Below are 16,476 nucleotides of genomic sequence, written 5' to 3'. Positions count from 1 at the left end.
TGTGGTGTGATGGTCAGGGTAGCCCCTAGCCCAGGCTTGCACTGCCAGCATGAACCAAACCCCTTCTCCTGACCTCCAGTGGGTGCCACTCCTTCCTGGTCTTTCCCCCAGATAGCAACAAGTCAAACTGCATGTCTACACTCACTAGTACTTTGCCTCTGGGTTTACACAGCCACCATGAGTTATTTATTGGCAGCAGCAGGACATGCCTACGCACCCCCCCCCCCCGGAGTGGGGGAGTGGAATGTGCTTCATGTGGGGGAGGGGGGCCGCCCTGGTTGAGTCTTTATCCCAGTGTGTGGACTTTGTGATCGAAAACCCTCCCAGAGCAGATTATAGCCAGGGTTGCTGTAAGGAAGGGCCAAGGCGTTTCATCCCACCTTCTTTCCTTCCTTTCATATCCCAGGAGAAACAGCTCCTTCCTAATTCTCCGTTCGCTAGCCTCACTCTGGGAAACTTGAGCAGCTGCTTCAGGCCTGTGGAATCATCTCTTCTTTTCCTCTTTAGCCAAAGGCCAGAGCTGAGGCACAGACTGGGGCTGAGCTGCAGCTGCTTCCGATGTGATAATGATGCCCTGTCCCCTGGCCCACCCACTCTGACCAAGGTCTTTCATAACACTGTGGGGAGCTGCTGTCACTCCTGTGGTTTGGGAAGTGGCTCCCTGGGCCTCTTGCTGGGAGCTTGGGCTGGGCTCTTCCCGAGGCAGGACAGGGGAGACACCGGTTCTCTTTCCCCACTGAGCCTGGAGAGGAGGTGGGGGAGCTGCTTGGATCTGGAAGAGGTTACTTAGGGCGTGCAGATCGTCTCCCGAGGGGCGGGGTGGGGGGAGACGGGTGAGCTGGCACCTTCCTCCACCTTGCTCTACAGCGGCCCAGTCTTCTCTTGACCCGGAGAGGAGTCTCTGGGCCCCATCTCCCGGGGAGGAGGGCAGCGTGCAGGCTGCTGTGATTGGCTGGCCAAGAAGCCAGGGTACTGGGGCCCCCGAGTGCTGCTTGTCGAGGAACGGGATTCCTCTTCCTGCCAAGTAGCTCTCGGAGATGGGAGTAGGAGGCCGGAGTTGGGAATCCGGGAGGCCCCACAGCTCTTTGTGATGAATCTGGTAGTTTTTGGCAAGTCTAGTTTTTGGTAGTTTTTGGCAAACCAGTGGAGCTGGTTTTCAGGGCTAATGAGCAAGATGTGTTTGGAGGGGTTTAGGCTAGAAGGTAGAAGGGGACTTCCTTTTTGTGAAAAGATTAGGATGGGGTGTGTGCCTTTATGTGAGGAGAGTTTTTCAGAACAGGCCAAAAGTCCTCCCCATGCCTGAGCTGGGGGGTGGAGTGTGCCGATCAATGACTTCCTAGAAGGTCAGAGTTGGAAGGGACCTCAGAGAGCTCCAGTCAGTCCAAATCCTCATGCCACAGAGAAGGTTGGGGCCCAGAGAAGGAAAGAAAGAAAGGTCCTGCCTCAGCATTGCACTGAGGCTGAGGAGAATTTGGATGTTCTAGCACTCAGGTGGCCCTAGAGGTTAGGGATGTGATGGAAGCTGCCAGGGGTGTGTTCTTGGCCAAGTGAGGGCCGAGATTCTCAGGGGCTGCCCCTATACAGGGTAAGGTGGCTGCCCTCCCTCACGCAGGACCCTATGCCTCCCCACAGGGAAAGCCCCACTCCAAGTTGCCTTCTAGATGTTTCGTTGGATGCTAGGTGCTTTCTGTTCACTTCTTTTTTTTCCCTAAAGGTTTCTTTTTTAAAAAAAAAATTAATTAGGCTGCATTGGGTCTTCGTTGCCACATGTGGGCTTTCTCTGGTTGCAGCGAGCAGGAGTTATACTCTTCCTTGTGGTGCACAGGCTTCTCATTGCGGTGGCTTCTCTTGGTGCGAAGCACAGGCTCTAGGCACGCGGGCTCAGTAGGTGGGGCTCACGGGCTCTAGAGCGCAGGCTCCGTAGTTGTGGTGCATGGGCTTAGTTGCTCCGCGGCATGTGGGACCTTCCCGGACCAGGGCTCAAACCTGTGTCCCCGGCATTGGCAGGCGGATTCTTAATCACTGTGCCAGCAGGCAAGTCCCTCTGTTCACTTCTGAGTTAGGAGTTTGACCACTGGGACAAGCACCGGGAGTAGAATGCTAGCTTCTCTGCCCAACTTCGTCCCGCTCCGGGCTGGGCTGTTTTCTGTGAGGCTCTGTGAGAGGTTCAAGAGGATGACACCTAGGTGGGGGCCAGGAGAGGGACAGTGTGACTGGGGGCCTAGAAGAGGTTGGATGGGGTTGCCATTTCTACCTCAGTAAGGGGTCAAACCCATGAGTTCCTTCCTGAGATAAAACAATGAAGAAATCCTCATTTGTGCAACTCAGAAATGGGGCCAGGGCTGGGAACCCCAGATGAGTGGATTGGAGTGGGGCTCCCAGCCTCCCTCCAGGACCTAGCAGTGGTATAGAGGCTAGGGCAGGCAGAGAGATGCTTTGATCCCTCAGGGATCATCTGGACCCATCCTGTTTGGTTTGACCTCCACTTCTCTTCCTAAGACTCAAATGGCACTAGGCACTATGGGTTCCAGCCAAAGAGGTGGAGTGGGGTGCTCTATCTCAGCCCTACACCCCAATGTCCCACCAAGGGGATGTGGGTTGGGTTGGGCAACTTCCACTTTGAGGAACCTCAGGGTTGGCTCAGCAGCTGTATCACAGGAGGTGTGGCCTCATGCTCACCCCAGTTGCTTCAAGAGGTGTGGACTTGGATGGGATGCTGAGTTGGGGGCAGGCTAGTGAGCTCCCCTTTCACAGATCCTTGGGATTATGGAGAATCTTTCTGCTTCATGCCAGAGGAGCCTCAAGTTCATGGCGATGGTGGTGGTATCTGCTGCTGCAGTCTTTTCTTTCAGCCCTGGCTGGAGAAGTCCTCAGAACCTTGCAGGAAGTCAGGAGAAGGCCTGGATTACTGGATCCCAAAAGATAACCCAGCAGAATTAAGAGAGATAATTCATGTAAAGCATGTAGTTCTGGCATCTAGGAAGTGATCAATAGGGCTCAAAGCAAGTGCCCCCACCTCTTCCCTGCCACAGTGCCAGTCCTTAAATTCAAAAGCAGAACTGGGGTCCTGACCTTCAAGTGTGATGGGCTTCCCTTCCTGTGAGACCTCTGCTTTACTCCCTCCCCTTCCTTTCTTTAGCCACTGACCCTACCCTCTTCCTCAACCTCCAGGACTGGGAGGTGCTGGTCCTGGGGAAGCTCAAGTGGGACCTGGCCGCTGTGATTGCCCATGATTTCCTGGCCCTGATTCTGCACCGGCTCTCTCTGCCCCGTGACCGACAGGCCTTGGTCAAGAAGCACGCCCAGACTTTTTTGGCCCTCTGTGCTACAGGTAAGAGTCCTAAACACATTTTTACCAAGCCAGGGAAATCAGAAGACTTGGAAGGGTGAGCGGTAACCAGGAGATTCTGGTTTCTTGAACTGAAATCTTGGAACAGATTTCTGGTTTCTTAAATTTCTTCTCAAAATTTATTTGTGAAAATTCTATTCCCTCTGAGCCCCCAGTCTCAATACAGAAAAGCAGCAGAGCTGTATGGGATCTCAAGAGACCACCCCCCCACCCCCCAAGTATGTAGGTGGGTCACTGAGAGCTTATAGAGAGAAGTGACTTGCCCAGGGTCTTACAGTGACTAAGTTGCGAGCAGAAACCAGGTCTCTTAACCCTGATTTTGTGTCCACACCAGGAAGAGACTCATTTACTCCCTGGTCCCTGGCCAGGATCACTTACAGACCACCCTGGACCCGACCCTCTCCAGGAAAGAGCCCCTTTCCTGCCTTTCTCCCCTGCTGCTATCTGACACCACTCGCTGCTGGGGTTTTCAAGAAGACCCCTGCTCTGTTCATACGGCCTGGCACTTTCTGGGTAACAGAAGGTGCGTGCTGGTTGTTATCCGTGAAACCACCCTTGCCTCATGGTCCCCCCTCTTTCCAAGATTACACCTTTGCCATGTACCCGCCATCCATGATTGCCACGGGAAGCATTGGAGCTGCAGTGCAAGGCCTGGGTGCCTGCTCCACATCTGGGGATGAGCTCACAGAGCTGCTGGCAGGGATCACAGGCACTGAAGTGGTGAGTGCTGGGCAGCTGGGCAAGTGGCCTCAGTTCACGAGGCAGCGCTATATTCCCTGAGCCTCCAGCAGAGGGAGCTGTCGCCCCCCGGCCCCGTCTCCACTCCTGGTTTCGAGCGCCCTGCTTTTGGGGCTTCTGTGGCCTTTTATCTCCTTCCTTGGTCTGGAGAAGAGCAAGTGTCTTGGGCGGGCTGAAGGGCACTGTCCCTGGGTACCCTTTTCTTGCCAAACGGTGTGCAGGAGTGGGGGTGGGGGATTTGGTGTCAGATGCTGGGCTGCTCTCACACCCTCTTGCCACATCCTCTTGCCAGTTTCTGAGAATTGAAAGCTGATTCCTGGGGTTGGGCTGTGGCCTAACCTCCCCAGACTTCCCTGTGTGCTGGGAGGTGTCCTCCAGCACCTGCTGCCACATGCTATGGGGGGAGGGACGTGGACCTTCCTCACCGTTCCCCCTTGTTCCCAGGACTGCCTGCGGGCCTGTCAGGAGCAGATTGAAGCTGCCCTCAGGGAGAGCCTCAGGGAAGCCGCCCAGACCTCCCCCAGCCCAGCGCCCAAAGCCCCCAGGGGCTCCAGCAGCCAGGGGCCGAGCCAGACCAGCACTCCCACAGATGTCACAGCCATCCACCTGTAGCCCTGGCGAGGCCCCCTCGAGTGGCCACCGACAGCAGAGGAGGGGACACTGCCACCCCCCCTCCCTGCCTGCAGGAACGAACCATGCCACAGCTGAAGCCCGAGGGGGCTCCTTCCTACTTGCCTGTCGCAAGCCGGAGGGGTCGGGTCCTACCTGTCCCTGCAGTGTGCACTAAGGGGCCTGGCCAGCTGCGGCGGGTGGCCAGTCAGGCTCCTCCTCCTCCCTGCATCTGACCAGCTCAGCCCCATCCCGGTCCTAGCTGGGGGCGGGCCAGGCTGGCCAGAGATGAAATTGAAGTCTGTAGAATACATGTGCCAGCATTCCTTTTGGGGGCCCCCTTATCTCTGGGGCTCTCGTGTTCTCAACTGCCAAAGTTGAACCCGGGCCCTCGGCAGTGAAAGCGCGGAGTCCTAACCACTGGACTGCCAGGGAATTCCCTAGTTACTGCATTTGGATTGGGGTCTTTCTGAAGAACCCTCACATGTTCTAGACACATGTGAGAAGAAAGAGTGGACATCTCCTCTCAATGCACTTGGAAGCCCCTGCATAATCCATGCTCTCAGCTGCTCCTAGAGGGAGGGGCCCTGGCCTCTGTCTGAGGGACAGGAACCAACCTCCTCGCTTTGCTTTCCGCTCAGCTTCTCCTGTGTGATTGGGGGGTGGAGGGGCAGTGCTGAAGGAAGAGGTTGTTTTAATTTATTAATTGCTTTGAGTACAGCTGTAAGAGGGTGTGGTGGGGCCCATCTACCCTGAGTGGTGGTGACCCTGGTGGTTGCTGCATTCCTCCCCTATCCTACCGCTAGAGGATCTTCATGGCTGAGGAGCTGCTACAGCCTGGGGTGGGGCCACGCCCTCCTCTCCCTCTGGCCCTCTGCTCCATCCTGCAAGGCTGGGGGATGAAGTAGCGATGACCTGGAGGTGACCAAGCCCCCTGTCTGGAGAGGGAGGCAAGCCCTGTTGACACAGGTCTTTCCCGAGGCCACAAGGTCCAGGCTGGTGGCCCAGGACCATCATGCTACCTTAATAAAGATTCTGAAAAAAAACTCTTTGGCTTCTTGGATTGGATGGCAGTGTGGGCAAAAGCCTATTTCTAGAGGGTGGAAATCAGTGGTCTCAAGTAGGGGTCATCAAGCCTTTTCTGTAAAGGACCAGAGTAAATACTTTAGGTTTTGTGGGCCATATGGTCTCTGCCCCAGATATAGTCAGTTTTGCTTCATAATGTGACCTATGCATTCCTAAAAATCACTGCACCATGCAAAATTGCACAATAAAAACCACAGGGCTTACGGGGAAAATGGGGCTTGAGGCGCTATACTCATACTTAATGAGGGATACTTGTCTTTTAAAAAGAGGAAAGAGAGTGCTTTTACACATTAAATGGTTAAAAACACATACTGCAGTAAACATGGCCCTTTATCTTGAAAAACAAACAACACCTGAAGTCTGCTGTGGAAGTGGAGGTCGGAAGGATGTGGAAGGCGGGTTGTGACACCAGATGTGGGTGTGGTACCAACCCGCAAGGTGAACTGGTGTTGCTAGCACATGTCTGAGGTATGTGCATTGTGTGTATCATCTGGCTCAGCTCAGCCGGGTACAGTTTTCTGCTTTCACCTAGTGTTTCTCAAAGACAAAACTGCATATAAATGTGAAATTTGCTTTATGATCAAATTCCTCCCAAATACAGTAATTAGGCTGGAACAAATTCACATTTGCCAAAGCACGTAACAAGGGTTCTAGCCAGACTGTGCTCGCCTCTGCTGCTGTGGCATGAAAGCAGCCAGAGAGAACCTGGAAATGGATGGGTGTGGCTGCATCTCAATAAAACTTTATTTATGGACACTGAAATCTGAATTTCATATAATCTTCACCTATCACAAAATACTCTTCTTTCAATTTTTTCCCTAGCCATTCAAAAATGTAAAAATTCTTAGCTCACGGGCCATAGGAAACAGGCATGTGACCCTGGTTTGCCAACCCATGGTCTAAAGCTTTCATTAGCTAAGAAAGTTAGGGAACTGGTCTGGTGGTGACCCCGGGCTTGACCTTTCTCGCCTCTGTATCTCCACTTCCCTCTAGGTGGTTTCTCCTAGCTCTTCCAACCACAGCTGAGACCATCTTGTGAACAACCTCCTGGTTGCTGGCATTCTCCCAAAGTAGGCTTTGTCAGGGGAAGGCAAAGGCTGTGCCCTCTAGGGGCGGGCAGGGTGGGTACAGCCTCGAGAAACAAACTTGTCTGAGGGGGGCACGGCTCCCATGTAAACCGGGGAAGAAACCACTGCTACACAGGAGCAGGGATGCAGTGCCCACCTCCACAAAAGAGGGAAAGCAGAAAGATCTCCATCCACCACATCAAAACACTGAAGTTCAATAAATACCTGCCTTTTGTTTTTATCTACCTCCCAGTGAACCAACACAACAGCCTGAGAGAAAGTACCCACTCCAACCCCCAGCTGGCAAGTGGGACTGTTAGGCTGTGGAGTTTCAAGTCAGGTCCCAGAACTGAGCAGGGATGCAGGCCTAGAATGGAAGAGAGAGCCGGCCAGACTCAGTTCTCCCTGTCAGGAACTGGGGAATCAGAGGCCCGTGACCTCTCATGGCCCTGAACTGGGTCTTCAGCTATAAAGGCTCAGTGTCACCTTTAGTCAGCAGCAGGGATCCTGGTGTCCTCCCATGCCCTGCAGACCAGGACGAGCACTGCTTCGTCACTCCATGGTGATGGGAACATCTTCTACATCTCGGGGGATGGCACTCTGAAGCTCACGCCTGATCTCGGGGGACAGCAGGGGATGGGGCTGCAGCCGAAGCAGTTCCAGGAGGGCCTCCTTCTGCTCTGTGGCCAGGTCAGCCTTGTAGCGCTGGACCAAAGTCAGGAGGCACTGGTGCCAGAGCACAGGCAGCTCACGCTTCTCCGTCCGGAAACCCAGGAAGTGGAAGACCAAGGCGTCCAGCACCCGGTAGGGCAACGCGTACTTCTTATCCAGCAGCAGCCTCAGGAAGATGCTGGTGGCACCGCTGTACTCCATCTCTGCGATTTTCAGCATGGCTGCACTAGTGGGGAAGGGAGGGAGGGAAACGCTGGAGGAAGGCTTCTCCTTTTCTGGCCCTTACACTGTGCTATCCCTAAAGGGGGAATCTCCGGCATTCTTTTCACCTCCCCTATCTCACTCCCTGGACTCCAGTTACCAGCACTACGCTGACTCACGCCAAATCCCCACGTCTGGCTCAGACTGCTTGTCTCAGTATTCAACTAGAATAGGTCCAAACGTCCTGAGATCTCCACCCCTAACTTACTTTCTTCCCATGTGCCCCATTCTTTCATTCATTCAACTATTTACTGAGCACCCACCATGTGCCAGGCCCTGGGACCTTGTTCCTGTGGGACTGACATTCTTGTGGAGTAACGATACACCCACTGGCTTAAATGAGCTGCAAACCCAGGGCTATGCTTAGCTCCTTCCCCACTCTGCCCCCCACCCATCCCCAGTCCTGGGACTCTGCCGGGCGGAAATCCGCCAACCAGTGGTCCTCCACCCCCACCGACACTACCTGGAGTGCAACACAGGGATGGAGCACTTGGTGATGATGCTGCCCACGATGATGGCTTCCCGGAGGGTACAGGTGCCCGACTCGCACAGCGGGATCAGGATGCCTGGGGAGGGGCAGAAGGGCAGTCACTCTAAGCCCAGAGTGAGAGAAAGGAGGTACTGCAGGAGCTCCAGCCCCTCCCTTTCGTAAGTGCCTCCTGGGTTCCCACCTTTAAACCAGGCTCCAGGCTTGAATAGAGCCTTCTTCAGTGCCATGTAGAGGTGGAAGTTGAGTCGCTTGTACTCAGCAATGTCATCTCGCACCCGGGGGAGCAGGACCAGGTTATAGAAGCGCTGGGCCATACGTTCCTTTAGGTTAGAGGCGAAAATCCTAGTGTTTTTGGAGGAAAGGGGGGAGATCCCAGGTCACCTGATAGTCTGGAGCTGGCCTTTTAAATATCAACGTGGATGGTACATGCAAGAGATCGGAGGGTGTGTGAAGCGAGCTGGGTGCGTGCAACACCCAGGTCAGATGAGAGAGGGAACAGGAGGGGCTACGAGATGTACCCAAACAGGGTGAACACTGTCTGTCTTTGGGGTGAGCCAGAGCTCTCCCAGGCAGACAGGTACCCAGCTGTTCACCTTCCCCTCTCCATCATGGGTCCCCTCTGTCCTGCTGTCACCAGGGACTTGTGCATGCCTGGGGAGCCACAGACTTTTGAGGCCACCCTGACACCCTAGGGTTGTATCCTTGTAGTTTTGAGCCTCTCCCCTGGAAACTCATCACAGGATATTCTTAACAGGGTCTCGGCTCCAAAACAGGAAACAGAAAAAGCTGGGAAAATGATGACATAAAGAAGCATAAGACAGCGCTGTGGGGGCAAAGCTAGGATGTAATGGCAAAGGGAAGGGAAGCCTGTCCTTCCCACACCCAGCCCTTCCCTACAGACCCAAAGCAGCCCTGACCCCCATCTGCTCTACCTCGTGGCTTGGTACATGGCAGCAGCGGTCCAGGCCTCAGGCTCTGTGACGTAGAGGATTTGCTCCCAGTTGGAGAGGGCAGGGATGATCTTAAATGCCTTGGGCAGTTTCCCACTGCGGTACTTAGACAATACCTGATGATGAGACAATAAAATCATCATCGTCATTAACATACACAATGTTTACCAGGTGCCAGGCACTTGTCTGGGTGCCTTTCATACATTAACTCACTTAATCCTCACAACCACCCTGTGAGGAGGTGCTATTATCATCCTCATTTTCCAGTGGGGAAACTGACACCAGAGAGTCAAGTAAGGAGGAGAGCAGGACCCTGGAGCCATGCACTCTGACCCCTGAGCCCGCTCTCAGCCACCGGGCCTTATTTCTACGAGAGATGTGGGCACCCAAAGCCCCTGTGAGGGAGTCCCATCACAGCTCTCCTCTCAGCTCTTACCTCCCGGACCCCTCTGTAGACCTCCAGGACCCGGGGGTCCAGCTGGGGCACAGGGAAGCCTGACACCTCGGACATGACCGTCTCAACTTCCGTCTGCTTCTCAGTTAACTTCTCCATGATGATGTCAGCTAGGGTGCGTCTGGGAGAAAGGGAGGGAATGGGTGGGAGTGCCGTGCTCTCAGTCCAGGAAGCTCTTGACTCCCCACGCAGTCCCTTGAGAGCCCCGACAAACTTGCAATCTTGTTGGGACACGTGACCTCAGTCCCCTCTGGGCCCAACAACCCAGCACAGAAGACCTGGCAGTCAGTCATTCAGCTCAGGATGGAGCTGACAGTCTGTGTGGAGGCGAGGAACCCAGCCTCTGAAGTCAACCTGCCTGGGTTCAGGTCCTGGCTCCTCTGCTCCCTCCCCCGTAGAACAGGGATAACAACAGTACCTACTCTCGTAAAGTCAACATGAGGAGTAAAAAAGTTAGTGTACGTACTCTACTTGGAACTATCAGCGAAAGTAGTAATGAGTTCATGACAAGTGCTCCTATTTCAAACACATCCACCAGATGCTGCCACTGTGCTGAGGACTGTGCAGTTATAAAACCCTGGTCTGGCCTCTCCAGAGTACCAGACGCACCTCAGTTATATACCGAGATTTCTGGTGGCTGGGATCATTAGGGAGAGACGATGGCACACACTTACCCCCCTTTTAATTTATTAAAGTTTATGGAAAGGGGTCCAAGGTGAAAGATCTTTTTTTCCCAGCCTCCTTAAGCACAATCAGACTGTGATGATTCAGAATTATCATTACATTGGGCTTTGGTGCAATAAAGGTGTCTTCAGGGTCTGCTGAAGTCTATTTAAAATGGCTCCTTAAAATAGATAACTAGGGCTTCCCTGGTGGCGCAGTGGTTGAGAGTCCGCCTGCCGATGCAGGGGACGCGGGTTCGTGCCCCGGTCCGGGAAGATCCCACATGCCACGGAGCGGCTGGGCCCGTGAGCCATGGCCGCTGAGCCTGCGCGTCCGGAGCCTGTGCTCCGCAACGGGAGAGAGGTCACAGCAGTGAGAGGCCCGTGTACCGCAAAAAAAAAAAAAAAAAAAAAAAAAAAAGATAACTAATGAGAACCTACTGTATAGCACACGGAACTCTACTCAATGCTCTGTGGTGACCTAAATGGGAAGGAAACGCAAAAAAGAGGGGATATATGTACACATATAGCTGATTCACTTTGCTGTACAGTAGAAATTAACACAACCTTGTAAAGCAACTATACTCCAATAAAAATTAATTAAAACAAAACAAAACAAACATGGCTCCTGTCTTCCAAGGGCAGGACTTTCCAGATGTGCCCTCACACTGTCCGTGTGACACCCACGCGAGGTATTGTTATTCCCATTACTCAGACATGGGAACCGATATGCAGAGGGTTAGTAACTCACCCAGGTCGCACAGCTCACGAGTAGGGGAAAGAGTCAAAGCCTGGTCTTTCAGGTTCTGAAGGTCAGGCACCTTACAGTACGTATGTGCCCCCCAAACTAAATGGCCTCTGACTGCTGAGCTCACGTGGGTCTAGCCTGCTCTCTGAAGATGCCAGCTGTCACCCCTCAAGACTGTCAGGAGCCCCTGTTCCTAGTAGCTTTACTTTTCTGTTGACAACAAGCTGGAAAACCATCTTGCCAAGCTTGTCAGAATGGGCTGCGAAAGAGGAGTTACAGCCGCTGGGTGGGAACCTGAGAGGCTCTCTGGTGGGACCAGCACGCACTTTGTAACATCCACCTCAGCTGCTGCGCGTCACACTGGGAAAGGGGCTCACGGCTTCATTCTGCCTCTCAAATACACGGCCATGGAACTTGTCGTTCAGCCTCCCCTGCCTTCCCCACGGTATTACTAGCAATGAGACATGCGTGAACCCAAGAACCTGAAGAACCAAGAACAATGTCACATTAACATCACATGGTCAGAATGAACTGGTCGAGGGCCCTTATCCTAGACTCCCCTCTCCTGGGCCAAAATCCACGGGCTCCGGAGTTTGAACACAGGAGCTTAAAAGCCTGCATGTTTTGGACCTAGCATGTACTACAGATGAGAATGAGGTAGTGGTTCTAACTGGGGGGTGCATTTGCCCCCTGGGGACATCTGGCAACGTCTGGAGACAATTTTTGTTATTACAGCTGGGGGTACCGGTCACTACTGGTATCTAGTGGATACAAGCTGGGGCTGGAAAAACCCTGGATAAAATGAAGCTTAGGGTATGAAAAAGATGTGGCCAAGGAAACTGAGCTCACCACTAAGAAAACTGAGCATACCAAGACCAAATGCAATGGGACAGATCACCCAGAGAGAGAACAAGGCCTGCAACTGTTTGCCCCAGGTAATCCAGGCAGTTCTAAGGCAGGCAGACAGAGCGGGGAGGAGGTATTTTGAGTCTGGGTCATTCTCATTAAGAACATGTCCTTTGAGGATGGGCCACTTTTGTCAAGGCGGTTCCCCACAACTCGCAATGCTCAGGCCCTTCCCAAAGGTGTGGAATCAAAACACTGCCAGGGACACATGCTTCTCTGCATATAAAGTTTCTTCTCTATAAAGTTGCTACCAGGATCCGCTCTCCCAAATCCCAGGCCATGCCAGCCCTACCTGGCAGGAGGGTTCTTGTTCATGAACATCTCAATGGCCCGCTCATCCTCGGGGTCCACAACCACCTCTGCGTGGTAGTCTGGCCCTGTCATGGTGGCAGCCTTCTCCAGAGTGGGCCACTCCTCGTCATCTGATCCATCCTGTGGCACTCCTGGACTCAGAAGAGGGGAGATGAAATGGGTGAGCAAGGTAAGCAATGGCTTAGGAATTCAGAGGTTAACCATCATGTATATGGTCCAGGGCTGGCTTGTAATAGACACAGACGTGCAAAGTGAAACAGGTGATGCAAATGCTACCTTCCAGTCCCCGGGGGGCGCACAGTCTTGCTTGAGAAACAAAATGTACACGTATGAACCAATGAGACAGCGATAGTAGTAAATAATAGTTAACACACTATACTCAGTTATATAGCACGAACTCTTCTAAACACTGTACGTAACCATCATAAACCCAAGAAATAGGTACTATGATTATACCCAGTTTCAGATGGGGATGCTGAAGCACAGGAAAGGTAAGTGACTTGCCTAAGGCAGGCAATCTAGGTCTAGACTGTGCATTCTTCTCCTCTTTTACACGCATGGTAGGGCTTGATTATGTGCCAAAATGAGTGGCAGAAATGGTATGTACCACAGGCACCCAGAACATGATGAGTGCAGAGGATGGTTAGGCTCTGGATAGGCAATATGGGAAATGAAGGAGTGTTTTCCAGACCTGGGTAACAACACTGGCAAGAGGGCTTCGTTACAAGAGTGTCTGTTGGGAATTCCCTGGTGGTCCAGTGGTTAGCACTCTGCGCTCTCACTGCCGAGGGCGAGGGTTCAATCCCCGAACTAAGATCTTGCAAGCTGCATGGTGCGGCCAATAAATAAATAAATAAGAATTTAAAAGTGTATAATCAATGGTTAAAAAAAAAAAAACCCAAGAGTGTAGACAGTTGCAAGAAATAAGGCTAGATGGGTAAAGTGAGGCCGGGCAGTGAGTTCCGATTTCAACAGACCAACCCATCTGAATAACCGATTATCAGAAGACTACAGCTGGCTGGGCGTCTGAAAAGGGAGGTAATAATCTAAGTGGGGAGATAAAACGCTACACGTGAACAGGTCATTAAGAACAGAGACTGTGTGATAAAAGCTAAACAAGGGGGGAGGGGAACACATACTAGATCTTTTGTCTCCACATGCTAACAACTCCCAAATCTGTACCTGTAGGTGGACCTCCCTTTGCTCCAGACCCTAACTCCAGCTGCCTCCTGTAGAGCTGGGTCATGGATGACCCACAGGCACTTCAACCTTCACCTGTCGTCAACCACACTCACTCCCTTTCCCTCCTAGGTCTACACTACTCACTGTGTTCCACATCTAAGTAAATAGCACCACCATCCAGCCAATACTAAGCGAGAGCCTGGGCAGCAGGCCTGCCTTGTCCCCTGCCCTCACTCAAAACATCCAATCAATTACCAAGTCCTATTCCATTGTACCTCACAGAATCCCTCTTAAAGCCTTCACGCCCCCGTCAAAGCCTAGGTCAGTTATCACCTGTTGCCTGGATTAATTCGACAATCCCCTAACTGGTCCCCATAGTCTCCAATAGCTCCCCATCGTCTTTAGGGCAGCCTACAAGTCGTTTGTAGCTCTCGCTCTGACCTACCTCACCATCATTCATTCAGCAAACGAGTGCCTGCTATAAGTGAGGCACTGTTCTGGGTGCTGGAATATAAGCGAACAAGAGAAACAAAAACATTCTGCCCTTACAGAGCTTACATTCTAATGGCGGAAACAGACGATGAACTAATATGACATATATTACGTTTAAAAAAGACAAATGCCACGACAAAAGAAACGTAGCAGAAGAGAGAAGCTGGAGTGTGGAGACAGAGGTGGGGGTGTTGCAATTTTTAATGGAATGCTCAGAGCAGGCCTAGGGGAAGCAGAAAAGGTCAGACTGACAAAAGGCGTAGATCACACAGGTCTTTGTAGACCACTGTAATCCTCGAGCTGTGGAGCTGAGTGGACTGTAGCGGGTATGGGATACTAATTAGCAGGCTACTGCAATCATCCAGGTGAGAGATCATGGTGGTTTGAACAGGATGCTGCTCCCAGATGGTGAGAAGTGATCTGATTCTGGATATATTTTTAAGGTAGAGTCAACAGGACTTCCTAATAGATCAGACGTGGAGTGAGGAAGAGGTCCAAGGTTTCTGTCTGGAGCAAATGGAAGGACATCATGCCATTAACTGAGACGAAGTAGACTGTGGGTGGAGGTTTGGCAAGATGGTCAGGATTTCTGTTCTGGACATGTGAAATTTTTTTTTTTTTTTTTTTTGGCGGTACGCGGGCCTTTCACTGTCGTGGCCTCTCCCGCTGCGGAGCGCAGGCTCCGGACGCGCAGGCTCAGCGGCCATGGCTCACGGGCCCAGCCCCTCCGCGGCATGTGGGATCTTCCCGGACCGGGGCACGAACCCGCGTCCCCTGCATCGGCAGGCGGACTCTCAACCACTGCGCCACCAAGGAAGCCCGACATGTGAAATTTGAGATGTCTCAGACTTCACGCTGGAGAGGCTGAAGAGGTAGCTGAAATATAAGAATCTGGGTTTCATGGAAAAGATCAGGGCTAGAATATGAACTGGGAAGCAGTTACCAAATACATGGTATTTAAACCTGGAAACTGATGATAGCACCAGAGCAGTGAACAGAAGTGAAGACGAGAGGTCCAAGGATGGAACCCTATGCCACTGCAAGAGATTGGTGGCAAAAGAGGAGCCAGCAAAGGCTACTGAGAGGTGAGGAAGTTGTAAAACAGGTCGGTATGTGATGTCTTAGAAGTCAAGTCAAGATACTGTAGTCAGGAGGCTAGTGTTCCATTGCGAATACTGCTCACAGGACAAATGAAAGATGACAGCTGAGAAACAGATTACGCAACCTGGAGGTCAACACTCCCAGCCTAATAAGAAAAAAATTGACCACCTTTTAATTAATCTCTCTCCCTCTTTAGCCCCTAATCAATATTGTTCTTTGTGCCCAGAGCACTCCCCACTTCTCAGGTCTTAGCACAAAGGCCAAGCAATCTGGGAAGCCTGACCCCCCAAGACCAATGCAATTGTTATCAGAGAAACTACACTTTATCACGAAGTGCATTATTCTAATTGTCCATTTCATCGCCTCTCTCCTAGGCTAGATTGTAAGATCCTGAAATCAGGTATTCGTCTATCTCGTTTACTTTTTTACCTAAACCATCTAAACTCCTAGCACAGTGAAATGTACATAGTAGACGTCCCATAAGTATTTACAGAACAAATAGATAAACACTAGCAGAACTTAGTGGCGTGAGCAACCACATCCTGTTGGCCTAACCTTGGGGGTGCCTAAAAGCGAGTGCCTAAAACTAGGAGTGGGAGTGGAGGGCACTGGCCACCCTCATTCCACCTCAGGGCTGGGTGTCCCATTCCATTACCTTTGCAAGAGTGTAATACGGCCCCCTGTTTTTCTATTCCAAGCTATTCCCCCTCCGGAACCTTTCAGCCATCCACCCCAGCTACCCACCCTCTTCCTCGTACCCACCCCGGCCACTCACCCAGCCGCGTGGTGCGCTCCCGCGGCGCCGCGGGCCTGCCCCCGGTCCCATGCTCGGCCTCGAGCTCCTCTTGCTGTTGCCGCGCTTGCTGCAAAATCCGTCGGGTCAGCCGGGGCCCCACGTACTCTTCCTCCTCTTCTCCGGTTCCACGACCCCGTCGCTTTTCCCGGGCCCCTGCCCGCACCGCGTCCCTAGCCAGGATTTGCTCGGCCAGGGGCGCATGCTTTTCCTGACCCCCGGCCCCGCGAGCCGCCTTCAATTTGGGCATTTTTCTCGAGAGCCTTGCCGGGAAGTTTCACACGTGTGGATGGAGGAAAAACCCCTGAATGCGCTTGCGCAGTAACCTCCCAGCGCCCAAGATGCCACACGGAACTCACAGCGCCCCCTCGCGTTGGGAGGCCGGGACTGCCACCACCGCCGCCCCATCGCCTAAAAGAGCTCACGGGTCCTGGAGCTGGACTCCCGAATAAACTCATTGCATTTAATGTTGGCTTCTCTAAGTGGTGGCAGTCCGAGCCACGCTTTCCTAGCTTCATGGATCTAGGCCCAGTGTTCCCAGTCGAACGGAAATTCCCCGAACGGCAAGCCGTGGGGTGGTGGTGTCAGGCAGTGACGTCACTGG

General features: G+C 52.7%; 2 protein-coding genes across 5 annotated transcripts in view; one reads left to right on the top strand and one right to left on the bottom strand.

The window, feature by feature from the left end:
* CCND3 (cyclin D3) overlaps positions 1–5,742 on the top strand; it is an 81,466-nt gene extending 75,724 nt beyond the window's left edge. For 3 of the 4 annotated variants that reach the window (XM_032650187.1, XM_032650189.1, XM_032650188.1), the window contains 3 exons: positions 3,172–3,331; positions 3,933–4,069; positions 4,532–5,742. In XM_032650187.1, coding sequence (XP_032506078.1) covers positions 3,172–3,331; positions 3,933–4,069; positions 4,532–4,699 — 465 coding nt within the window. In that variant the 3' untranslated portion in view covers positions 4,700–5,742. The remainder of the gene's footprint in view (positions 1–3,171; positions 3,332–3,932; positions 4,070–4,531) is intronic. The other variant, XM_032650186.1, reaches the window with a different exon arrangement.
* BYSL (bystin like) lies at positions 5,048–16,392 on the bottom strand. The gene is made up of 7 exons (XM_032650185.1): positions 15,855–16,392; positions 12,285–12,435; positions 9,659–9,797; positions 9,205–9,338; positions 8,454–8,614; positions 8,246–8,348; positions 5,048–7,747 (listed from the first exon to the last, which is right to left on the bottom strand). The coding sequence occupies exons 1-7, from the start codon at positions 16,120–16,122 to the stop codon at positions 7,402–7,404; spliced, it is 1,302 nt and encodes a 433-aa protein (XP_032506076.1). The 5' UTR covers positions 16,123–16,392; the 3' UTR covers positions 5,048–7,401.
* Positions 16,393–16,476: the final 84 nt, after the last annotated feature.

Source organism: Phocoena sinus, chromosome 11 (assembly GCF_008692025.1).
Source record: "Phocoena sinus isolate mPhoSin1 chromosome 11, mPhoSin1.pri, whole genome shotgun sequence".
In the NCBI taxonomy this organism is placed as follows: Eukaryota; Metazoa; Chordata; class Mammalia; order Artiodactyla; family Phocoenidae; genus Phocoena; species Phocoena sinus.
The sequence above is the reverse complement of the archived record's forward strand: the minus strand, read 5'-3'. Positions and strand labels throughout refer to the sequence as shown.